Source organism: Rhinichthys klamathensis, unplaced genomic scaffold (genome assembly GCF_029890125.1).
Source record: "Rhinichthys klamathensis goyatoka isolate OS25496 unplaced genomic scaffold, OSU_Roscu_1.1 h1tg000109l_1, whole genome shotgun sequence".
Taxonomy (NCBI): domain Eukaryota; kingdom Metazoa; phylum Chordata; class Actinopteri; order Cypriniformes; family Leuciscidae; genus Rhinichthys; species Rhinichthys klamathensis.
In genome coordinates this window covers 4,432,823-4,458,533 of record NW_026606647.1, presented here as the reverse complement: position 1 = coordinate 4,458,533, position 25,711 = coordinate 4,432,823, and the positions used below count along the sequence as shown (strand labels likewise).

Sequence of the window (25,711 nt, the reverse complement as noted above, 5' to 3'; positions counted from 1 at the left end):
ATTAAATTAAGAAATGGGTTATTTTTTAAAGGAAATCACATTTTAGTAATGAGCTTTGGAATTAATTTTTATTTATTTATGTAATATTACATATTATATATAAATTATATATTATTATATTTGAAATTGTTCAATAATTTTTTTTTAATTATGTTTTTTCAAAAACGCCTGCAGTTTTAACTAAAACATTTTTAAAATACTTCTGACAAAATTATAAGAATAAGGACAACTGATGTTTGGTGAAAAATTCTTTGGTTTCGTGTAAAAACTAAGAACATTGTAACTTTATTAACCGGTTAGCAGAATTCAATAATAACATATTTACTCTGGACCAATTAAAAGAGATTTTTCCTTTTCCCTATTTTGTGTTTAGCACAAAATGTGTTTGTTTTTGTTGCCTCAAACTATTTGTGGTGTAGTTCTCATATCTACCAGCAGGGTTAACTGCTAACGAAGCTAAATGGTTCACCCCCTGTCACAGGATCCTGGCTCTGGATTGTGAATGTTTACATGGTGATTGTATTTTTGAAAAAATTACGGAATGGACACAGAATTAATTCTACATATCCACACTACTCGTGTGTTAATTTATTAACTTTTGGCCCATTTGATTCTGCTCTTGGGACCATGCACTGTCTGAAAACACTTGAAAAAAGTAGATGTGTACAGGTACAACAGATCGTCACTGGGGCAGTACCCTTGAAGAGACATCTTTGCATTTTATCTACCTTTATCAGTTCCTAATATCTAACCTAAGGTACTATTGAACCTTTTAGGGGTAGTTAAGCTATATGTGTTGGTATATATACCAGGTACTGGTACTGCCCCAGTGATGGCCCAATTGTACCCCTAAAGGTAAACTTTTTGCATTTATTTTGAGAGTGGGTAAACTTCAACAGAAATCAGCAGTTTCCCACCAAATTAGTTCTGTATAGACCTAGCTTTGATTTAAAATAGTGTATTTTACCTGCTTATTCTGCTACATTGTATATTTTTTGCCTCTGTTCTTGTTTCTTTAGCCCATGCTGTGTGTGCTGTTGGCTTCCTCTGGCACTTCAGTTCATTAGTATGGAAATACCCTCCAGCAGATTTGCCACAGCAGGCTCTCATCTCTACTCCCTGTCATCACACAGAAACAAATCTGTTCATACTGAGCTTTTAAGAAGAAGTGTAATTTCAGTGCCACTGCAAAAAAAATGGTTGTTTCCAAACAAGGTCCCCTTTCAGAAAGCCCTTTCCCCCCACAAAGTGTATGAATTGAATGTGTGTGAGTGATTTATCTTCTGTGTGTCGAACAGGTCTGTTGGTGGGTGTTATTTTGCGGTATGGCATTCCCTCCACCAGCTACCATAATACAACTCCTCCGAGTTGCACCCTGAAGGAAGGTCCTGTCAGCACGGTGCTCCTCAACGTTAGCGGAAAGTTCTTTGAGTACACGCTCAAGGGGGAGATCAACCTTCGAGAAATCCACAGTGTGGAGCAGAATGACATGTTGCGCAAGGTACATCAGCAACAATATACACACACACCTATAAAAACACTGCAGCAGAGGCTTGTCATAGAATGATATTCCATTTTGAAGTTTAATTTCTGTCTCCTGTTCAGCAGTGTTATTGATAACTAAACTACCAAAATAGATTTTGTAAATTGAAATAAAGCTGAATTAATAAAATAAAAAGATTAGATGAAACTCGTAAAAAAAGTTAAATGAAAATTAACTGAAATAAAATAAGTTGAAGTACTAAAATAATATAAAATAAATGAAAGCTAAATGGAAATATTTAAAAAAGCCAAATGACAAAAGCACATCATAAAATGACTAAAACTTAAACTAAAATCGAAATGAAAACTGAAAATGTAACAATAAAAGCTGATTAAAAATATTAATAAATACTTCAGGGCATGTGTTTTTTAAACTAAATTTATTTACATTATAAATACCCCCAGCCATAGATCAGCAAACAGACAGGAGCTCATAAATACAAATACTAGTAAATTATTCATTTGAAAGCCTAGCATTATGACAGAAACTAAAAAAGGACACGCCCTCCTCTGTGTCTCATCTCAACTTCCTGTTTCAATAGAAAATACATCAACACAGGATTGGCAATTGCAATGTCAAGTGATTTATGAGATCTTTAACAAGATTAACTATAACATTTATTTTAAACATGTTTATTATATTTTAAATGTTTATAAACATTATATATATTAAATTTATATTGTTGCAGGTGACCTTTGACCCAGAGGTGTTCTTCAACATTCTGCTTCCTCCCATCATATTCCATGCTGGATATAGCCTCAAAAAGGTATGAGTGATGTTGTGAGCAGGGTGTTTACCTTTAATTGTTTTACCTTTCATTTTTCTTGATTAGTAGAGCGTTCATCCGTTAAGGTGCTGCTTTACCCCTTTACATTAAAGGGGTCATATAATGGCATTTTTGTACAAGTTAATATGATTCTTTAGGATCTAAATGGAAACTTTGTTATATACTTTTATTAAAAATTCTCATTAGTATTGTAAGAAAACGTTAATTTTACCTGGTCAAAAACAGCTCTGTTTTCAGCACGCCGTTTCAGTGCATATGCCTTTAAATGATAATGAGCTTCGCTGACTCCGCCTCTCTGTTCTGCGGGCGTTTTCACACAACGCACGTGGAGTGTTGCCTTGACAACAGTTGAGGGTATATTTTGGAGAAAGAATGGCAGCGGAGTCTCTGAGGACACATCTGTGCAACCGTTTCAGTTTGAACCGGAGTCGGACCCGCAACAAGATGACGGCCGCAAAGAAGTTCGACAATTAAGGCTCGAACAGGACGTTTCTGAATGGTTGGTTAACATAATGTCACTTTGATCTATCTTTGTATGCACTGGCAGGGTAGAGTAGTGAGATACAAATGCTGTGTGTTTACTGATGTAACGTTATAGGTTAGTTCGTTGACAGATTGATGTTACAGTTAATGGTCATGAACAACTTTTTTTTGCGATTTGCAAAGATTAATATAAAGATTAATAAAACTTTACACTCACTTCTTCTGGAGGTGCAGCAGGGACACAAATAGTTGCTACCGATTCTTTTTTTCAGGAGCAGCTTCTTAGCAAAACCAGCTTTATACTGACCCTCGCTTATAAAGCAGTCTGGTGAGAAATGATTCGTGCAAACATGAACACATTGACGTTGATCGTGGGGAATATTCCCTTCGAAAACAAAACTCAGCCACTGCGTCTTCAGCGGTTCGGATTTAGGAACCTCAAAATGACTGCTGTGTTCGTTATTACACCCAAGAACAGAACACCACAATCGCTTAGACGCCATTCTGCTCCGGCGTATCAACAATGGCGGACTATGATGACAGCTCGCTCAGGACGGGTCTGTGTTGAAACACTGCTGTCAATCAACAATCGTGGACGGGGCGTCGGACCGTGTGACGTCACAAAATCGAACGGCTCAATTTGAGACGGGAAAACATATAAGGAGATTAAAACAAAAACACTGGATGGATTTTTATTAAATATAGGATGGTTGTGTACAGGCACTGCCAACACACATTTCAGTACAATCAACTTGAAAAAGTGCATGTACCATTATATGACCCCTTTAAGAAATTTTTATATGGTCTATTCTAAGGCAACCTGATTTCTGTTCTCTTTCCATATTGCCTCAGTGGAAGGTTAACCGCACAGAGAAGTGCGATACAGACCAGATGCTAAAGATCATGAGTTACTAGGCTGGTCAAACTTCTCTTATATTACACTGGCACCTTTTAAATTGTTATGCTGTACAGTTAATGTGTATTTAACATGGGAAAGCAGATTGTGACCTTTGTAAAATTTTTAAAGCCAGGTTTGGTTTTAGTGTTTAACGTTTTTGTTCCTCATGTGGCTTACAGTGTTTCTTTGGCCTTTTTATAGAAGTAAACTTTTTGAGAGTAAACAGTATTGGCACAAATACCTACACACTAGGTGTACAGAGGCATTGCTTATTATTCTGTTTAATGTTTTTACACTTTCTGGGATACTTTAAAATATGTCCTCTTGGATGAACTAGGGCTACAGTTTATTTGTCTGGGTGTTTGACACCTAAGTACACAGCAGTTTGACGTATTGAACACTGTACTTCTATTCTTTATTGTTTTCATTTGTATCAAATTAACTAGCGTCTTCTCTGACTTTCCATGTAATAGGGGTTCTTAGTCAAAGATATCCATAAAGTATACTCTACTAGGGCTGATAATCATGATTATTTTGCTAAAAAAATGAAGCACAAATCAAGAGAACGTCAACTCATACGCAGGGTTTATTTTACCTCTCTGAGTTTCCTGATTTATTGTATTTATCATATACATAACACGCTCTCATTATAAAAACTGTTAAAACCATAAGCTTCTCACAAAAGCTAAAACAGTGAAATTCCCAATATTAATTCCAATCATTCCAAATTATGTTAACATGTTGCTTTGTGTTGTAGCACAGAGGTTGCATATTAAGTGCATTTATTTAGGAACAGCAATTGTAAACAAAATTAATTGAGATTCATGTTTGGATTTATTACAATTCGTCACTGAGAAGGTTTGAACACGTGAAGCAACACAAACTGGCTGTATGACACTTTCATTTGAGCAGTATCACAATGGAGATCAATAAACTTCAACATGCATGTTTGTCTGTTTTTTCAGATCACATATCAGCAATATTGTGATGATTCTTTTTAATGCTGATTGAGCTGGGAGGCTCTGAGGAAGTGAGAGGAGCGGGCTTCTGCCAGCTGTGTGTGTTTGAGACAGAAGCACAAGGCTACATTGTTTCCTCTCTTTGTAAAACACTTGACTTTTTTTGATGAGCCTTACAGAATGGAGGAAACATAAGCAGCTCAGAGATTGTATGAACTTTGCCAGTAAATGAAATATAGATGTTTAGCGCACAAAATTTTCACACTGAGAATTTCTCTTGGTGTGAACAGACCTTAAAGGGACACTTCATCCAAAACAAAAACAATTACTTCCCCCTTCATGATGTTCCAAACCGGTGACTTTTTTTCTTCTGCGGAACATAAAAGAAGATATTTGGAAAAACATTCTTCAAAGTACTACTTTTGTGTTTCGCAAAGGAATGACAGTCATACAGACTTGTAAATGATGACCGATTTTATTTTATTTTTTTGCTGAACTATCCCTTTAAAGCCAGCACAAAATCTGCTCCTACAGAAAACACCTCTCATTTTTTTAATGTCTACTGTATAGATGTCACCTAAAATTCGTAACTGATGGGCTTGCATTAGATTTAAGAGCATTTACTCTGTAAAAGTGTTTGTTCTCTAATCCTCTTCTTTACCTTTCTTAGTTTCATTCAGCTCACAGTACTGATTTACTCTCTCGCTATGAGATTGGTTTCTTTTCCTGTCAAGAACTGCTATAAATTCTTTCATGAATGATTTCATATTTGATCTCCCTAGCTGCTTGTTTTAATTAGTTTAGCTGACTGCAATTTAGTTTGGGTGGTAACATGGTTTCATTGTAAACAGACTGGTTTATCTGTATTTGCATCTCAGTGATTGTTATCAGTTGCCATCTACTCACTGCACAGTCACAGAAAGACCACAGTCGGTCCAGCAGTGCAGGAGCTGCAACAGAAGAAGCTTTTAACAGGGAAAGAGAAAGGTTTATCATCAAATTATCTTGTAGTTGCTGCGCTCTGTAGCAACAGAGTGACTCAGCATCTTGTGACTGATACTCACACAGGAAAAAAATCTGCTCTGTAAATAAAAATAGAAGAATAAGATCTGTCTGTCAAGACCAATTTTATTGATCAGACGTGATGGCCAGTTACACTTTATTTTACAGTATGTGTGTACTTGCCCAATAAAATACTGGGAATATTAGGTAACTACACGGATTACAATTAGGTTTAGGGATTGGTTCAGGGTTAATAACTAGTTATAACCCAGTTATTGTAATTGCTATAATAAGTACATATTATTTTTACATGGGAAACAGGACTTTAAAGGTGCAATGTGTAAAAATTGAGTATCTATTAACAGAAATGCAATAAGACAATATGACACAGTGCTACTGAAGTGACGGTAAACATTTATGCAAAAGATTTCTATTTTATATAAATGCTGTTCTTTAGTTCTTTCTATTTATCAACAAAAAAAAATTTGTTTCCACAAAATTTTTAAGCAGAACTACTTTTTTAATCATTGATAAGAAATGTTTCTTGAGCACCAAATCAGTATCATGTGACAATGAAGACTGGAGTATTGGCTGCTGAAAATTCAGCTTTGCCATCAGCAATGAAATGCATTTAAAAAATATTACAATGGAAAACAGTTGTATTAAACTGTAATAATAATTAAACTATTGCTAAATTTTACTGTATTTTCATTAAATAAATGCAGCCTTGGAGATATGTGATATGGTATTTATTATATAAATTACATAGAACATAGGTTGAACCGGGCGTTTTCTCAGGGCAAGGACATTTTTCACACCATTTTTCTGGGCTTGACATGCTCTTCTTTGTTCCTCCAGAGACACTTCTTCAGAAACCTAGGATCCATTATAACCTATGCTTTCCTAGGTACTGCCATTTCCTGTTTTGTCATTGGGTAAGTCACTAAGGTTCATAGTATTCCCACTGACCATGGAATTGTGTTTACAGACAGACAGCAGGAGCAGCCAAGACATGCCTCAAGAATCTTTCATTTTACAGATGTAACAGAACTATACTTATGAGTGACCTGTTGTCTACTTTTGATAACTTGTTATAATAGTTGGATTTAAGTGAAGTTAAAAAAATACAGAAGTTGATAATGGCCAGTTATAGCATGTAAATATAACACTTTCTTTTATAGATTCATATACATTTCAATGTAAACTCTTAAAAGTTTGTGTGCTAACCAATAAACCAGGTTCAGGCATGTAATGGAATTTGTGGCGGCAGTAATCAGTCACTATCAGATGCATTTCTTCATTTGCTGCCGGTTGAGCTCCATCTTTCCGCTTAATAGCCATTTTGTCCATTTTGTCTTAATAGCTATTATTACAAAACATTTTGTCCTGCCATTCTGAATGCCTAAAGGTTTTCTCAGTGTTAAATGTCCGTGTCAAAAAAAGATGTTCAAAATATAGTTTAATATGTAGTTGGATATCTGTGTATTTCATGCATATAGAACATTTCCATTCTGTTGAAATGATATGGTTAGTTTTGCAAGATGCGATTCTAAACGTTCTTTATTTGTTTATTTATTTGAAAGAAACCTCATGTATGGTGTGGTGAAACTGATGCATGTCTTCGGTCAACTGACTGACAAGTTCTACTACACAGACTGCCTCTTCTTCGGTGCCATTATATCTGCCACAGATCCAGGTAATGTCATCTCTCTCTTTGTCCATTTTAATTGTCTCTTTGTTCTCTTTTCTATTTAGTATAAACTTGCTGTTGTTAAATGTTGAAATTTAGCTTTTCTTAAATGGACTGCTAACATTTGTTTTTTATCATACTGACCTGTAAGTGGAGCCATTTCAGGATTTGTATACTTAATGTTGCTGATTTTTGTGGTTTTAGTCACAGTGCTTGCGATCTTTAATGAGCTTCATGCTGATGGTGATCTCTATGCACTGCTGTTTGGAGAGAGTGTTATGAACGACGCAGTCTCCATAGTCCTTTCATCGTAAGTCCCTCTTCAAACAGTATCACTTTCTTGTTCTCTTTCTGTTGCTACAAAAAAAGGGGTAGAATCACGTGTTTTGTCTGCGGCAGTTGGCGGGACTTTCCAGGCTGCCAGCATAGAGGGTGTGCTAGGGACATTTTTCACTGTAGTGTTGAATAGTAAAAAACTAATGATGCTGCAACTCTAGTGGTATTTCAGGATGGCGCTCTTGCTCCCTCTTTTGGACACAATGAGCTAGAGATAAAGCACCTTATTTGTCCCTGTAGTCAGAATATCACAGCAATACTGTGTTGTATTTTGACTTTGCTGGAAAAAATGACATGCATATAAAAATACATTCAAGAATGATTTTATATGTAATCTTAAAAATGTATTTTTTCATTGGCTGCATTGGTCATAGATCAGCACAGTCAGTTAATTTGGATTGTTTTGTCTTTGGTATGAAGGTCAATTGTGGCGTATCAGCCTGCAGGAGCCAACACACACACATTTGATGCCTCTGCCTTCTTCAAATCGGTGGGCGTCTTCTTGGGCATCTTCAGTGGCTCTTTCGCCATGGGTGCAGTCACTGGAGTAGTCACTGCCCTCATATCCTTTTGCATGTTGTCATGAAATTATATTTCTAAATATATATAGGCTTATGCAAATGAGTTACATTCATGCCCTTTGACTGCATTGTGATGTTTATTGTTTTATTAATTTGCTAAATTAGAAACACCGTTGCAGTATCCTCTAAACAGGAATACTAAATGCAGTTTGAATACACATTGTTCAAAAGTTTGGGGTCAGTAAGTTAAAAAACCAGCTAGGATGCATTAAATTGATCAAAAGTGACTGTCAAGACATTCAAAATGTTACTCCAAATAAAGGATGTTTTTTATTTTTTTATGTATAATAGAATCTTGAAAAAACCTTATCACTGTTTCCATAAAAAATATTAAGCCGCAAAACCATTTTCAACATTGATGATACTAAGAAATGTTTCTTGAGCACCAAATCAGCATATTAGAATGATTTCTGATGGATCATGTGACACTGAAGACTGGAGTAATGATGCTGAATATACAGGTTTGAAATCACAGGACTAATTTACATTTTAAAATGTAATAATACTTCACAATATTAGTTTTTACGTTATGTTTTTGATCAAATAAATGCAGCCTTGATGAGCTTAAGTTACTTTTATTTCAAAAACATCAAACCCCCTAAGCTTTTTAATGTATGTTTTTATACACTGATTATTTTTATACACTCTTTTTTTGCACTGATTAGCTAATCAGATATGTGGTTTAAATTCTTAACTTCACCCACGTGACTAAATTCACCAAGTTGCACTGTTTCCCTCTACTGGAGACGGCTCTGTTCTTCCTCATGTCTTGGAGTACTTTTCTCCTGGCTGAAGCATGTGGATTCACAGGTGGGTGTTAATCAAGGGTTAATCCATCGACCGGAAGTTGAAGCCGGCCAGGTGCCGCCATGTTGTAGCAGAACTTCACTTGCGTTAGCATTTCCATTGACTCCCATTCATTTTTGCGTCACTTTGACAGCGAATAACTTTACATCTGAGGCGTTTAAAGACTCCATTTGTCCATTATTTATTTCCAAAGAAACACGACAATGTATAAAGGGCTCCATTACCTTCTATGTTACATTATGGCCCCGTAGAAACAGATTTAGTAAAAATAGGCTAACGATTGCGTCATAACCACTCGACTCTCTGTCGCGCTGTACAGAAATTACCGTACAGACAGGAGGAGAAGCTCGCAGGCAATCGGGGGGACGTCCCGTCAAGGGAGAAGCCCATAGATAATGAGTCCATAAAAGCAACGGAATACTTACTCCTGCTCACTCACGCCAAATAACTCTTTGCTCAAGTTCCCCGTCTGCAAGATTAACGTTGGCAGTTTTCACGCACAGCTACTAGAAGATTAACGTCTGTCAGACAGGTTGCTCACGTCATCAAGCTTAGTTTGAGTCGGTCTGAGTCTGCGCGTCAGGAACGGAAGTGCTCAAAAATCGCTAAAAGTGGGCTTCAACTGTCTCAACTGAGTTCCAATGAGATCGCTCTGTCCATTTCTTTTACTGTCTATGCTGGTGTTAATGTGTGTGGGTAATGAAAGCATAGTGGTTAATCCGCTTGGTAACTCATCAAACTATATCATATATGCAACCCCACAATTAATGTTTACTGTTGTTAAACATCTACTGGAATAATAGTGTCATAATCTGGTGTTTAAAAGATAATTTGTTAAAGTCCACCCCCTGTGGTTAAAATCATGCTTTTAATGTTATTTATATGTCTATGTGGTGTTTTTAAAATGCGTTAAGACAAACCATGTACAAATTCATAAGTCAACACCATTGCAGAGCATTTTCTCCTTAAAACTGCAGTGAACCAAAGACAGTCTCAGAATCGCGGTCACAAACTACCTTGTAACCAATCACGTCAATGTGTGATCGTCAACGAGTGGATCTCTGAGCTGGTGCGATTGAGTGGATGTGGGGCTGATTTGAATATTCATAGAACCGCGTATACTAAATGAGGCAAGGGTGTAGAGTTACATTCAAGCCATTTTAAGGCATGAAGACACGTTTTTTTCAAGGAAAGAACTTTAAATATGTAATTTTGTTGATCAAAGATGAGTTTTAAGGGATACAATTATTGACTACACGGGGACTTTAAATTTTTATGTGCTTTATTAGCATGAAAATATGTAATTTTGTTGATCAAAGATGAGTTTTAAGGGATACAATTATTGACTACACGGGGACTTTAAATTTTTATGTGCTTTATTAGCATGAAAATATTTAACATTTATGGTCGAAGCCGATAGCCTCGTGTGCAGCGCTCCGACATGGGGCGCAGTTGCGCTTCTAGTCCCGGCTTGTGGTCCTTTCCCGATCCCACCTCCTCTCTCTCCCATTTCGCTTTCTGTCCTCTCTCCAGATTTACTGTCAAAAACGGCAAAAAAAAAAAAAAAAATACAAATACAAGTGAAATAAAATCCCAAAATGTAAAACTCTGTGTTGCTGTATCTGGGAGGCTAATATTGTTCAACTTTAACGACCTTGATGTGTAAATGTGTGCAGTCATTTGCACTTGTCATTTGATTGTTTTATTGGCCACCTCCAGCCTGGATTGAAATCGCATCCCATCCTTCACTTGGAACCAAAAAGCCACATATGCTGATTTCCTTTACTATTCCAGGTGTTGTCGCTGTGCTGTTTTGTGGAATCACACAGGCTCACTATACCTACAACAATCTCTCGGAGGAGTCGACCAAACGTACTAAACAGGTAAAATATTTTTGATGTAGTCAAGGGAGAATACATGAACATTGGATTCTGGTTTTCTGCTGTCAGAGCAGCTGGTATAAAACCAGAGTGATATGAACTGTGGCAAAGTTGAAAAAATAAGGTATGTAGAAAAGAAGAAAGGATATTTTTTTTTAGGATGGGAGCCCTGCGTGTTCTACTTCAAAAGATGCTTTGATAAGGGGGGCGGTAAGTCGAGGGATAGTGCTAAATGAATTCCCAGCACCCCCGTGGTGTCGTCAGAGCGGTGCAATGTGATGAAGGGTGCAGTAATTACGACACTCCTATGGTACTGGATTTCTCTCCAGGGGGACAGACTCCCTTTTATCAAAGCTCCAGTTTGTGGGAAGAAGTTATAGACTAGAGTCACAAAAATGTAAGATATCGGCATAACCTTTATAGCTAACATATGTTATAAAAGCCATTGTAGAGTATAGAGAGGAGGAGCATGCAATTCTAGTTCAGTTAGGACCTGATTTAAAAAATGTGCCATTTCAATGAACAACTGTGCTATTGAAAGGTGCAGACGACTTCATGTGTTGTGTGTTTTTTTTTTTTTTTGCCTTTGCAGTTGTTTGAGGTGCTGCACTTCCTGGCAGAGAACTTCATCTTCTCGTACATGGGCTTGGCACTCTTCACCTTCCAGAATCACGTCTTCAGCCCCATTTTCATTGTTGGAGCCTTTGTATCCTTTGGGCTGTTTACACCTGGTCATGTCATGTGTTTTTACTGATCCGCTAGCTATCTGATTTGTTAAAACTGTTGCATTTACACTTGGCCACATAAATGTGTCTCCACAAAACGAATATAAATTCAATCTCTATTTGCTATATGCAAATTAGGAGTTCACATCTATGAAAGAGACCGATATGAGCTGCATTTTATTTATCGTCAGCTTTATTCAAGATCAAAGACCGCATTAGGAGAGAGAGTGGCATCAGCACTGGTAAGATCATTTAGTCTCACTACTGTTAACGAAGAAGATTGTGGAATGAACGTGGCAGTTTGCTCTTCTTCGGCTTGCTGAAGAGATGCTCAGCTACTCCTCTGTGGCGGGCCATAAATGTGGCAATGATTGTTAAAGTAGCACTATCATATCTGACTATCGGGAGCTGGTATAACATGCTCTCACATGTTTATTTTTTACCATTTTGGGAGGAGTAAAATTAACATATGTGGCTTCAACAACTAGATTGCCAGTTTCGATTCCAGTTTCGTTTGGGGCTTGTTAACTTCTAGAATTCACCTCAGTCAGATAGTTAACAATTTTGAGAGTTTGAGAGCACGTTACAGATGATTTCCCTGTGAACCAAAGCATTTTAAAGACTCAAAGAACATCTGGGAAAATTCAAGGCTGTTTTATCACCTATTTTTAATTGTGATTTATGACCACTAGGAGAGGCATTGTGTACAGGTTTTAAAGAAATAGCTAGTTAGGGCCCGAGCACCGATGGTGTGGGGGACCCTATTGGAATTGCTCCATTTATTACTTTTCTATTATTTTAGGAATCTCTGTAATAATGTCACCATGGTTGGCAAGCTCCAAAAGGACAAAAAGCACCATAAAAGTGGTTTGTATGACTTTATTGTTCATATGTAAGCTATAAGTATTGAACACAATTACAGTACTTGTTTTGAAATTGAAAATTTTATTTTTTAACAGATTCTAATCTAATCTTGAATCTGGACAACATACCAGTTTACATAATTGATCTTCAGCATTATCTTTGTTTTAAAACTTTTAACCAACAATCTACAATTCAGTTAAAAAGTGTGAGGGTTTTAATATTTCTGAAAAAGTCTCTAATGTTCACACCAGTGCTGCATTTATTTGACACACAAAAAAACCAAAAACATTTTTTCAGGATTCTTAGATGAATAGAAAGTTCAGCATTTATTTGAAATTGAAAACTTTGTAACAATGTAAAATTGGTTTATTTAATGTATGCTTTGTTGAATAAAAGTATTAATTTCTTACTTTTGGATGGTAGTATATGTCTAAATTTCCTTTAAAATTCAATTTGTGTGAGAAGACATTTCCTTAACATTTGGACTACCAGATAGCCATCTTTATCGGCCGGGCTTTGAACATCTACCCCCTGTCTTTCCTTATTAACCTAGGCCGAAGACACAAAGTCCGTGGAAACTTTCAGCACATGATGATGTTTGCAGGTATGGTGACCACACATGGCTTACTTCCTCTACTCTCTCTGATGCTTGCATAACATTGAAGATAAGACAACTATTTTTAATTAATACAACCAAGTAGAATATAAATCAATGGAATCAGTGTTCTAGTGTCCTTTAGTGTCAGACTCTTTGATGTGAACTCTCGGTAGTTTTCAGCACCCTGCTGAAGGTTATCGAGATCTAAATTAAGAGGGAAATGAGCCATCACAATCAGAACATCTCTAATAACGGCTCTTGATGTGGAGCAGCTCCCTCCAGATCAGCAACACCACCCAGCTAAAAGGGCAGCAAAGTGCAGTACCCTTAAAACATCTGATCGAGTGTGATGGCTCTTTCTGCCTGTTTAAGTTCACTAACATTCTATTTGTAGCAGCACTGTCATTCTTACTAAAAATCTATTGTGACTGCTGTGTGTGTGTTTCTACTCTGTAGGGCTGCGAGGGGCAATGGCATTCGCTCTGGCGATCCGCGACACCGCCACATACGCGCGACAGATGATGTTCACCACGACCCTGCTCATTGTGTTCTTCACAGTTTGGGTGTTTGGAGGAGGCACCACGCCAATGCTGTCCTGGCTACATATCAGGTCTGAGTTCACGAGACCTTAAAGGGATAGTTCACCCAAAAATTTAAATTCTGTCAGTAATTACTCACCCTCATGTTGTTCCAACCCCGTAAGAATTTCGTTCATCTTCGGAACACAAATTAAGATATTTTTGATTAAATCTGAGAGCTGTCTCACTCCTCCATAGGCTTCTAAGGGATTGAAACTTGATGGCCCAGAAAAGTTAAAGACATCGTTCAAGTAGTCCAAGTGACTACAGTGGCTCTATCTTTAAGTTTATCAAGCGACGAGAATACTTTTTGTGTGCAAAAAAACAAACAAAAGTAACGACTTTATTCAACTTCATTTGCTTCTCTGTGGGCCTTGAGATTTCACGTAGTGTAACTGCGCAAAGCGTCTGTGTTGTACGTCACACGTAGGCTCACTATTGGCCGACACTGGTCATGTGTGTGATGCGTGTGACGTACAACCAAGAAGCGGTGCGCAGTTCCAAAATATCTTAATTTGAGTTCCGAAGATGAAGGCAATTCTCACGGGGTTGGAACAACATGAGGGTGAGTAATTACTGACAGAATTTTCATTTTGGGGTGAACTAACCCTTTAATCATTGCATTATTTTACCCTTTTGTTTAGAGTGAGATGGATTCAGGAGCATTTTTCATGCATGGAAGTTTTATAATTTGTTCGTAGGAACATTTTAGGGATTTTTTTTATTGTTTACAAATAGGATGGTAAAGCCCTAGAGCATCATGTAGACTTTGGGTGGGCTCTGACCTGGACCAGTAAGCTACCACATAGACATGCACTAACAATACCTTAGAAACCGCATTGCAACCCCCTAGAAATCACATTGAACAGCCAGGTGTCCCGTTTTAAATGCACAAACAACACTTAGGGGCTGTTTACACGACACCCTTTTCAACTGAAAACGGAAAACTTTTTATGCGTTTTAGCCGTTCATTTACATGACAACGTGCTTGGGGGCCTGAAAACACAAGCTTTTGAAAACGCCGGGTTCCAAAGTGCAAGGTTTTGAAAACGATACCTTTACCCTTTCCATGTTAACTACAAAAACGTGAATTTGTGAAAAGCGGTGACGTCATGCCGCATTCGTATTTCATGTTCACGCATGCAAATTACGTGTTCGTGGGGTGTTTCTTGACAAAGTGATATTGCTAACTACTCGCCTGGCATGCATAATGCAGCCTTTTTAGTCCTTTTCGCAGATCCGTGTGAATGGGGATCGTTTTGACAACGTTGTCATCTGTTTTTAGTACATTGTTGTTGGTAAACATACCCTTGGACAATGTAAAATTGAGGTTTTCAAATGGTACGGTGGATAGGCTTGGATAACATTGAGAAAAGACTTAGACTGTCCAGCAGATGGCAGAAAAGCTCACCACAAACATGTTTATTCATTTTATTAATCAAGCAGATTTTGTCAAATGAGGTCACATGTGATTTGCCTTCCTTTCCTTGATTTTCCTTCCTCTCATGATAATTTTGGGGTGTGATATAGAGGGTATAACAGGCATCATTGAGACTGCAAAGTTGACAAACACAGTGTGAAACTAGCCACAGTCTTCCTTTTTGGTTTGTTCTGAGGTGAAATTGAAAATGAACCAGAGTTCTGCAACCAAGCAGATGGGGAAGTTGTTCACTAATAACTGGTGTTTGTCTGGCTGTCCTCAGCAGGGGCTGGCTGGTACGGCGCCATTAATAAGTGCTGCTAGTTTGTCAGAATAAAGAGGATTATTGAGGACCAGTGCTGATGGCAGCTGATGTAGAATGGGATTGATAAGCTCACATTATTATCTGCAGAACTGCTGTTCACTCATTGAGTCGCAGATATGTGTAGGATGGACATGGTGAGGTGAATCTTAGCTGCGTTAACAAGAGTATTTCTGTGAACGAGTTGCTTTTGTCCTTTAATGCCAACAAATCAGGGTGATACGGGTTTAAATTCTTTTCAAACACCAACTAAATGGCTTTGCGTAATTGAGAGCTAATGCAATGGAATTAAGACCGAACAGGAGTAAGAATAGACTGTGTTCATAACTGTAATTGTCTTGAGTCTCCTGCTGCTACATAACACTCTTAATGGAGGCCTATTTGTTTAGCTTGCACTGCATCCCATGGATCATGATCACAATGCACTGATGCTGTTTCAGAGATTTTTGCATGTCCAGTGAAATAGCAACCATAACTATAACATATGTCAAATGCATGAGGAAGTTTACGTAGTAGGATTTTTTTTTTTAATTGGATATTTCAGCCTAATATTCAAATTCTGTCATTATTTACCCTCATGTTACTTGAACATTGAATGGTTGTTTTTCTTGCATTGGAACCAGTGTTGGTTTTGTTAACTATTAAAAATAGTTTTCAGTCATTTAAACAAAGCTGAATTAACTAAAGATACACTGGCCACTTTATTAGGTACACCTCTTCAACTGCTCGTTAATGCAAATATCTAATCAGCCAATCACATGGCAGCAGCTCAAGACGATCTGCTGAAGTTCAAACAGTGCATCAGAATGGGAAAGAAAGGTGATTTAAGTGACTTTGAACGTGGCAGGGTTGTTGGTGCCAGTCGGGCTGGGCTGAGTATTTCAGAACACACAACCATCTCTAGGGTTTGCGTACATGGTAAATGAGTAGAACCGATACACCTAAAGGCCCACAATGCTTAGGACATGTTTGAGGCTTTTTATTTTTTATTTATAACGTGCAATCGGACTTACGAGTTTTACCTTGTAGATGATAAAATAGGTGAAAAAATTCCATATACTTACATTGAAGAAAGGACTTTGGCCAGTAAGCAGCCACATAGCAAGTAAGACCTTAGCCTTAGTTAGTGCATAGTCCTTACTCATCAATGTGGCAAATTTTTTGGTAAGAACCACAGCATCCAAATGCACATGTACTGTATGCAAAGATATTGCAGATATTGATTAATTTCCTGTTTCTTTTTGAAGGGCCTTTCATTCCCCTCTGTGTCCATGCACCCTCTAAATAAAGTATCATATATATTTATTTAGTGTTACAGCACAGCAACTTTAGATTCATGAATTTTGGCAATTTAATGGGTGTAGGACAATACTGTCGCCTCACAGCAAGAAGGTCTACGGTTTGAAACTCAGCTGATTCAGGAGTCTTTTCTGTGTGGAGTTTGCATGTTCTCCCCGCTTCAGCGTGTTTTTTCTCCGGGTGCTCCGGTTTCCCCCACACAGTCCAAAGACATGCAGGTTTGGTGGATTGGATATGCCAAATTGGCCGTAGGAGTGTGTGTGAGTGCTGGGTTGCGTCAGGAAGGGCATCCAACATACAACCTGTGCCAAATCCAATGTGTGTGTGTGTGCGGATAATTCCGATGAAGCAGACCCGGCAAATGAGTGGGACACACACTAGGAAAATATATATAATGGGTGTAGTAGGACAATAATCAGACAATACACTGGCAGATCAAGGAGACATTTGGCGTTTGTCTTATTTTAAATTCAGCACAGTAAGAGTAACAGTCCTCTGGTCTCATGGTGCATTAGTGTATTAACAGTAGTGATTTTTCTGCCAGCTGTGTTTCCTGAGCATTTAGGGATTCCACCGCTGGCTTTTTGTTGTTCTACTTTTCAACTAAATTTGATGGATTTAATTCTCTCTTTTTCTCCAAAGGGTTTCCATTTCCACAAATGCACTACAATTGACCCCTGGACTAGCTCACGCTACATTTTTCCAGGCTATTCTTAACTCCACGGCGGTTGTCTCATGCTTTGGGCAACTACAGGGTAATCAATGTGCAATTAAAATAAGCAATCAGATAACTCGTTGAAATCATTTTGCAAAGCTACTGTACTTTGGGAATTAGAGAAGAGGCTCAGGTTTAGCTCAAAGAAACAAGATGGGATGCCACTGCTTTTTTTGTTGTTGTTTTGCCACTGCTGACCAGGTCACCTGAGATTAAAGAGAGGCTTTTTCATAGCTCCCTGTTGAAACTGGAATCGATGGTGTACTTTTAGGCATTTGTCAATGTGATGTCTGAGTGCTGGTGAAAGGAAAAAAGAGATCAGAATGCAAAGCATGGCCACTTTCACATTCACATGAAGTGCTGTTTTTCATAAAGGTATTCAAGTGGTAATTGTATTACTTGCTGTATTTTAATTATATTTAATTTAATGTTTATTTAATGTTTTTTTAAAATATAAATATAAATAAAACGCAAAAGAAAAGCCTATATACAGTATTATGACAGTGGTTGGAGGCTGTCTGTGTCTCAAGATTGAAGCCCAATCTTCTGCATTGGTTTAGACTTAGAATCTCTTCTGCATTGGTTAAGACTTTCTTCCTCTGTGTTGGCCAGTTCTCCCTTTTCTAGAACAGTCCCGAGAGGTTCCACTTACTCTATAAACATTGAGCTCAGAGCACAGAGGGCCAATTCATAGAAGGAATGTGAAGCACCAAACACATTTTATGTATCGGAGAGGAAATGTCTGTTTTGCAGAAGAGTTTAAATGAATTTCGATCGACATCAATTGTTTTCTTCTGTCTCAGTGTGCCCAAACAGACCATTTAACCATTATATCACTCTTTTGGGAATGTTAATTTCCTCAACATTTTTAACTGTTACTTTTTCATGTGATGCCATATGTTCCAAGTAGGGCCGGGACTCGATTAAAAAAATTAATCTAATTAATTAGAGGCTTTGCAATTAATTAATCGAAATTAATCGCATTTTAATCGCATAAATATTTGACCTGAGAACTGTGAGAAGTAATTTTTTTCACATGGATTTTTAGTATACCATTGAATAATGACTGCATACATAAGCTTAAGCAACAAAATATTGTTTATTTTTGTTCAACCAAGTCCAGCAGACCAGTGCAATTTTTGCCATTAAGTGTAGCAATAGCATATTGCAACAAAATAGCATATTGCTTCACTACACTAATAGCAATAGCGAATTCCTTGTTGCATAGCTTGCACACAACCATGCTCTTATCCACGCGTCCATCCGTTCGTTTTTTGTAACAACATTTCCCAGCCACCGGCCAACCAAAGCGATCTCGTCAGCTTCTTCGCATAGACAGTATAAGAAATGGACAGAGCCATCTCATTGGAACTCAGTTGAGACAGTTGAAGCCCATTTTTAGCGATTTTTGAGCACTTCCGTTCCTGACGCGCAGACTCAAACCGACTCAAACTAAGCTTGATGACGTGAGCAACCTGTCTGACAGACGTGAATCTTCTAGTAGCTGTGCGTGAAAACTGCCAACGTTAATCTTGCAGAGACGGGGAACTTGCGCAAAGAGTCCTTTATCGTGAGTGAGCAGGAGTAAGTATTCCGTTGCTTTTATGGACTCATTATCTATGGGCTTCTCCCTTGACGGGACGTCCCGCCGATTGCCTGCGAGCTTCTCCTCCTGTCTGTACGGTAATTTCTGTACAGCGCGACAGAGAGTCGAGTGGTTATGACGCAATCGTTAGCCTATTTTTACTAAAACTGTTTCTACGGGGCCATAATGTAACATAGAAGGTAATGGAGCCCTTTATACATTGTCGTGTTTCTTTAGAAATAAATAATGGACAAATGGAGTCTTTAAACGCCTCAGATGTAAAGTTATTCGCTGTCAAAGTGACGCCAAAATGAATGGTAGTCAATGGAAATGCTAACGCAAGTGAAGTTCTGCTACAAGATGGCGGTACCCGGCCGGCTTCAACTTCCGGTCGATGGATTACCCCCTTGCTTCTTCGTCATGAACCAAGGGGGTAATCCATCGACCGGAAGTTGAAGCCGGCCGGGTGCCGCCATGTTGTAGCAGAACTTCACTTGCGTTAGCATTTCCATTGACTCCCATTCATTTTGGCGTCACTTTGACAGCGAATAACTTTACATCTGAGGCGTTTAAAGACTCCATTTGTCCATTATTTATTTCTAAAGAAACACGACAATGTATAAAGGGCTCCATTACCTTCTATGTTACATTATGGCCCCGTAGAAGCAGTTTTAGTAAAAATAGGCTAACGATTGCGTCATAACCACTCGACTCTCTGTCGCGCTGTACAGAAATTACCGTACAGACAGGAGGAGAAGCTCGCAGTCAATCGGGGGGACGCCCCGTCAAGGGAGAAGCCCATAGATAATGAGTCCATAAAAGCAACGGAATACTTACTCCTGCTCACTCACGATAAAGGACTCTTTGCGCAAGTTCCCCGTCTCTGCAAGATTAACGTTGGCAATTTTCACGCACAGCTACTAGAAGATTCACGTCTGTCAGACAGGTTGCTCACGTCATCAAGCTTAGTTTGAGTCGGTTTGAGTCTGCGCGTCAGGAACGGAAGTGCTCAGAAATCGCTAAAAATGGGCTTCAACTGTCTCAACTGAGTTCCAATGAGATGGCTCTGTCCATTTCTTATACTGTCTATGTCATGAACGCTAGTTGGTGCGCCAGTATAATCGGTCCGCCGAAACTCATCCAGTGAGAAACGTTCCGCGGTGCAAAAATAAGTGCGATTAAAAATAATTTTTTGTGTAATTAATTAACGCGTTAAAGTGTGTAATTAATTAATCTTAATTAACGCGTTAAAGTCCCGGCCCTAGTTCCAAGAAACACAACTAGCAATACATGGAACCAAAAACATACCAGAGTTTGAAGTTTTTCTAACTTTTCTGAGTAGAAGCTGTCAGGATGTTTGATGTTTGCAGGGCTGGTCTCAAGAGTTGTGTGTTGTGCTCAGGGTTGGAGAGTCTTCTGTTGCCGAGGAGGAGAGGCTGCGTAGACTGCGGAGTTACATCAGGTGATGAGGGACTTTGCCGTCCTGTACAGGTGGTGGTGACCTTTTGACCTCACTTGGAAAACTGCACACTAAAAGCAGTCTTTTGTGTGGGTGTTTGATACTGTAATGTCTGGGCTTCTGCTTTAATCAAACACTCACGTCTTGGTTGCTTATCACTCTATTGCACAGTGTCCCTGCTAAATCTGCTTTACTGTTACTATCCTGTTTTGTTTTATAGTGATGCACTGAAAAGAAGATTCCTGTCTGAAACCATCAAAAGACAAAGTGCTTAAAGTGCCCCTATTATGCTTGTTCGGATATTACCTTTCATGTAGTATGTCATTGTTTGTCCACGTTCTTCAAAGATCAAAGTGCACGATAAATGGAGAAATAACCAATCCTACACTCAAAACTATTTTAAGCCTTTTTCAAGATTTACGCATTTCAATTAATAGTTGAATTCCATCAGACTGAATTGAATAATCCTTACATATTATTCATATTATGAATTAATAATTTTAAATGAGGAATAAAAAACTAGAGCTTAATAAAACATTTTGTAAAAATCGTAATGGAACAAGAGAATGGACCATTTGGTTTGTGATTCGTATTCATAAATAATTATTATTATAATTTTACTCATTTAAAATTCTTAATTACACAGAATTTATTTATCTTAGGATATTTAGATCTTACTATCTTACTTACCAAGACAAGCCAAGATAGTTTTTCTTTTGCTTTGTCAGTGTTTCTCTTTCGGTCGTAAACTGTCTGGTATCAGTTCTATTATCTGTAATAATCTTCTTCTTTACTCAGTATAGTGTACTACAGTACCCTTGTATAGGCAGTTAACCTCCTGAGCACACTCAAATGTTTGTTCTTAGTGGTTAGTCTCCATGATGTGCCAGTGCATTTCTTCCAGGGCTGTTTTTAAAACTGGTGGGAGTCACTTTGAAAGAATGTGTGTGTGTGCTGTCGCTCCTGTTTTCACATTGGTGTGTTGAAGGAAATCTTTACACAAAGCTCACTGGCAAAGACCTGACACTGGATGAGTAATACCAAGGCATCAAAAGAAATGAGATTAGGCACTTGAAATTAATAAGATTCCACTTATACCTGCATTAGAATCATACAATCTGCTGTCCTTGGCTTTAGTACATTTGCAACCGCACACAGGCCGACAGCGAGAGCTATTCTGACCGTCTTACAGGAAGGATATGTTCAGTATCCACCGTGCTGATATGTTTCCGCACAGGCGCGTACATACAGCATAGAATGCGGTTAGGGGCGGTACTTTGCACTCTCCCTCGACCTCCTTGTGACCCTTTAATGTAGCCCACCCTTCAGCTGCAGGCCTAGCCATTACAGTAGCCTAATGTTTATATTGTTTTACATTCATCGACTTCCTTGCATTCCATTTCCTATTTTGTTTTGTCTCTTTCTTTTCCTCCTCTGAATACATACATTTTTACCCTTCCCCAAAGCAATTTGCATGTGTGAGCAAATCAACCCAGAGCTGTAAGTCCTGTTTGGACAACTCTGTAAACCATGGGGAAGAAAAAACACTTTTTTTTTTTTTTTTTTTACACAGACAGTTCTCTTCCAGACGTGGTAGAAACAACAGCAGCTTGTTAAGACACCCAGGTTGTCGCAGATATGCGTCACTGACTTTGGCAGAAGCATGTTAACTGTTTTTTTTCCTTCTCTATTTGAATTAATGTCGCCCACATTTTGAGAAACAAATTATCTTCGTTGACTGTGAAAAGATAAGACATTCAGTAAAGGTTTAACTATTTGTGAGAGCAAAGACCGATAAGTCAGCTCTTTTTGTTTTCATTGGTGCTTGTCCACATGGGCGGCACTAGAGGCTCAGAATGCCTGAGCATCTGCTAACCCTCAAGCTCTGTCTAACATAACAATGAAGTCTCTGTTGATCCTTGGGGTTCAAAAGCCAGTTGCCGCATCATATCCACTGCTTTAATTGAGAGGGAGAATGAAAGATGAGCCATAGGATCAAAGATCAGTAAATGTACTCAAAGGCCAAAGTGAAAGTTCACCTAGTGTGTCACTTATCTCAGCAGAATCTCACCCTCTGAGCTCTAAAGGTCTGCTGGGTTCTCCTCGTATTTCAGCCAGTCAAGCCAATGTCTGGCTGTTCACACAAGTTTGGTCTCCACTACAGTCTGACCGACATAGACCGCAAACAACCCACCGATGTTTTAGGGATGCAATATTAAATATTAAAATAATGGCTGATAGCGATAAGCCAATAATTATCATGTTACAGCCAATAACCAATCAATCAGTGTTATTTTAGTATTATTTATATACTATTATAGTATTTTCTTAATATTTTTAAGCTTTTATTTTTAAATTTTAGTAATCTCTATTTAACTTTAATTTATTTTTATTTCACTTTTAGTCATTTAAATACTTCAACTTAAATGAAAAGTAGAAATTATTTTTTAACCAATGAAAGGTTGATATTAAAATTCTATACTTTGACTAAAAAAAAATACAAAATAAAACATGAAAAACTAAAATAAATTAGTGTATTTAGGCATCACAATGTTATATGTATTTTCAGATTATATTTAAAAGTGCTAGTAAATTAGTATTTAGATTAAGATGATGGCAAAGTAATCTAAATGTAGAAATAGGTGAAATGAGCATGAACAATTTAATATATCGTGTGTATTGATACTGATAAACAAATATTTCTAATATCAGATGGATAACGATATGGTACCGATATTTTGGTCATCCTTTTTGTTTTGTTTTAACTTGCTATTTAGTGGTAGTTTTATCCTAATTAGATTATATTCAAAACTCTGTCTTAGAAGTTCTGGCCTGTGACCAACCGAAGAGAACAAATGGTGGAATTGTCTGTAGACCATTTCTGTTACTACTTCCCTGTGTAAACCTTGCCTTGCTGCTGAAGGCGTGTTGTGTGAAATAAGATCATAACATGATCAATATCTCTCTGCTTGAGTCCATTGCATCTTTCCTCTTTTCATCGTGCCGCTGCTCGTTGTGGGCTTTTCTAAAAGGTCACGGCACATATGTGGCTGCATTTTGCACTATGGGTTAAATCACAGATGCGCACACACAGACTGACATTCAGTTTCTGTCTCTTTCAGAGTTGGAGTGGACCCCGATCAGGATCTTCAGCCATGTGGGGACAGCTTCCAGGTCCTTCAGGGAGTAAGTCTCAAAATGTTTCTGTCCTCCTGCCAATGAAGCTTTTACAATCATTATGTTTTAAGTATTAAACTTTTGCAATGGACATGAGTGATTCTTTAAATTGTGCAAGAATTTGCTTTTTAAACATTAACAATCTTATAATGTTCCATAGACTTACATGTACATTGAAGGAAGAACTTGCCAACACCTTAAAAAAAACAGAAACCCACACTGACAAATCTCACTTGCATTTCTTTTGAAAAATGTGAAACTCATTCTGAATTGCCGCCACTGACATCATACTGTTCCTTTTGTGCTTTAATGTGTAACCTCATATATAGCTACCCCAAAACCACATGTAAATTATTTTTTCCGGGTTTCTGCTTCTAAAAAAACGATCCTTATAAAGATAAAGTTTGTGGACCCCTTCAAAAGTGGCCATGCAAAGTTGCAAACAACCTCGAAGCCTCTTAGCTGTTGCCATTGTGCGTCAGCACTGCTGCCCGTGTCGTGTTTGAAACCCTGGGGTATTTTTTAAGAAGTGCAAATTCATGTACCAATGTAGAAACACAAGTTGCTTTTTATATCATGTATTGTTACTCAAATTAGAATGGCAAAGCTAATTAGGAGTGGACACCTTGGAAACTAATGACTTTTCTCCTCTGTTCATCCTGGTTTAAACTGGTTCCATTATAGGACAATGACATAAATCAGATCAGTAGAAGCCAATCATCTTGGCTTCTGCAAAAGAACAAGAACACACTCATTTAGAAGATAACGCAGACTGCACGCACTAGTAATATGAATACTGAGGATGTCAAAAGTACTGCTACTTTGGTACAAAGTTGATGCTGAAGTAATAAAGATAGCAATAGTAGCCTTTGTGAAGTATCAGTAGTCAAAGAGTTTACATGCTCTTTGAAGAGAGCTTGTGCTTGCGACTGACTGTGAGCGGTCAAACACACTTGTTGATAAATATAGTGGGATGGTAAATGCAAATCTGGGCCAGATTTTCTGTCATTTTCTCACCCTCAAGTCATTCTAAACCTGTATGACTTTCTTTACTCTGTGGAACATAAAAGATGAGGTTGAATTAAACGATGAGAGAAATTTGAACTATCCCTTTAAGACAAAAATGTGTTTGTAGGAATGTTCCCTACAGGCTGCTTTTCATTAGAATAAAATAAATTAACTCAGGGGAGAGAACCTTTTTGTTTCCCACTATAAATAATTTCTCGACATTACTGTCAGATAGTAAGCTGTTAAACAGACATAAGTGAGTTTCTATATATTGCCTAAGCAGGATATGGTCAGTGGTTATGTGTCTCTCTTTCCTTTTGTCAAAACAAACATCTGATACAAGTATGTTGAGTTACAAGTATGCTAGATTTAAAAAAGTAAAATATAATAGAAGTAAAACATTTTCTACGTAACTTGTACTTGTGCTATAATTCTTAATATATGGTTAATATTTGAAACAGCCGAGTAAATTCATTTAACGCCATACCCTTTGTAATGTAAAAAAAGTGTGAGGCTATCCTTCACTTTAAGAGGTTTTATGAATGTATTTATCTTATTTTCAGGACTACAATATATTGTACATATTACAAAATAATATATAACTATAGAAAGCAAGAACATAATAATTAAGGATTTTATTCTTAAGAATGTTTCAAAATCAGCCCCTGGTGTGTTTCAAAATCAAGATCTGTGCATGGAGTCTCGCAGAGTTAATAAAAATGAGATAATAATATTAATCAAACAACAGTGCTGAAAAGAGGAACTTACTGCTCTTAATTTTTGTTTTTATTCCTACATGCATGCCATTTGTTCATTTTAATTTGTTACAATTAAACTTTAAGCAAAGTAGTGTGTTCGGGAGCTTATTAGTTAGTTTTTGCTTTGACATGAAAATTGTGCAGCTTTATTTGTACTGGGATCAACTATTGAAGGTCTGGGTGTTATGACAATCCTAATGAGCATGCGTACTTTTTGCTTTTGTTGCGGTACACTTT

General features: G+C 37.7%; 1 protein-coding gene across 4 annotated transcripts in view; it reads left to right on the top strand.

The window, feature by feature from the left end:
* The window catches only part of slc9a7 (solute carrier family 9 member 7), a 53,306-nt gene that overhangs the window by 16,270 nt on the left and 11,325 nt on the right, over positions 1–25,711 (top strand). For 2 of the 4 annotated variants that reach the window (XM_056253976.1, XM_056253978.1), the window contains exons 2-14: positions 1,299–1,501; positions 2,232–2,309; positions 6,531–6,607; positions 7,256–7,368; positions 7,567–7,672; positions 8,119–8,265; positions 8,989–9,089; positions 10,881–10,969; positions 11,559–11,672; positions 13,048–13,159; positions 13,610–13,763; positions 20,475–20,534; positions 23,654–23,717. In XM_056253976.1, the coding sequence (XP_056109951.1) occupies positions 1,299–1,501; positions 2,232–2,309; positions 6,531–6,607; positions 7,256–7,368; positions 7,567–7,672; positions 8,119–8,265; positions 8,989–9,089; positions 10,881–10,969; positions 11,559–11,672; positions 13,048–13,159; positions 13,610–13,763; positions 20,475–20,534; positions 23,654–23,717 (1,418 nt within the window). Of the gene's footprint in view, positions 1–1,298; positions 1,502–2,231; positions 2,310–6,530; positions 6,608–7,255; positions 7,369–7,566; positions 7,673–8,118; positions 8,266–8,983; positions 9,090–10,880; positions 10,970–11,558; positions 11,673–13,047; positions 13,160–13,609; positions 13,764–20,474; positions 20,535–23,653; positions 23,718–25,711 lie in introns of all 4 variants that reach the window. The other 2 variants (XM_056253975.1, XM_056253977.1) reach the window with 2 other exon arrangements.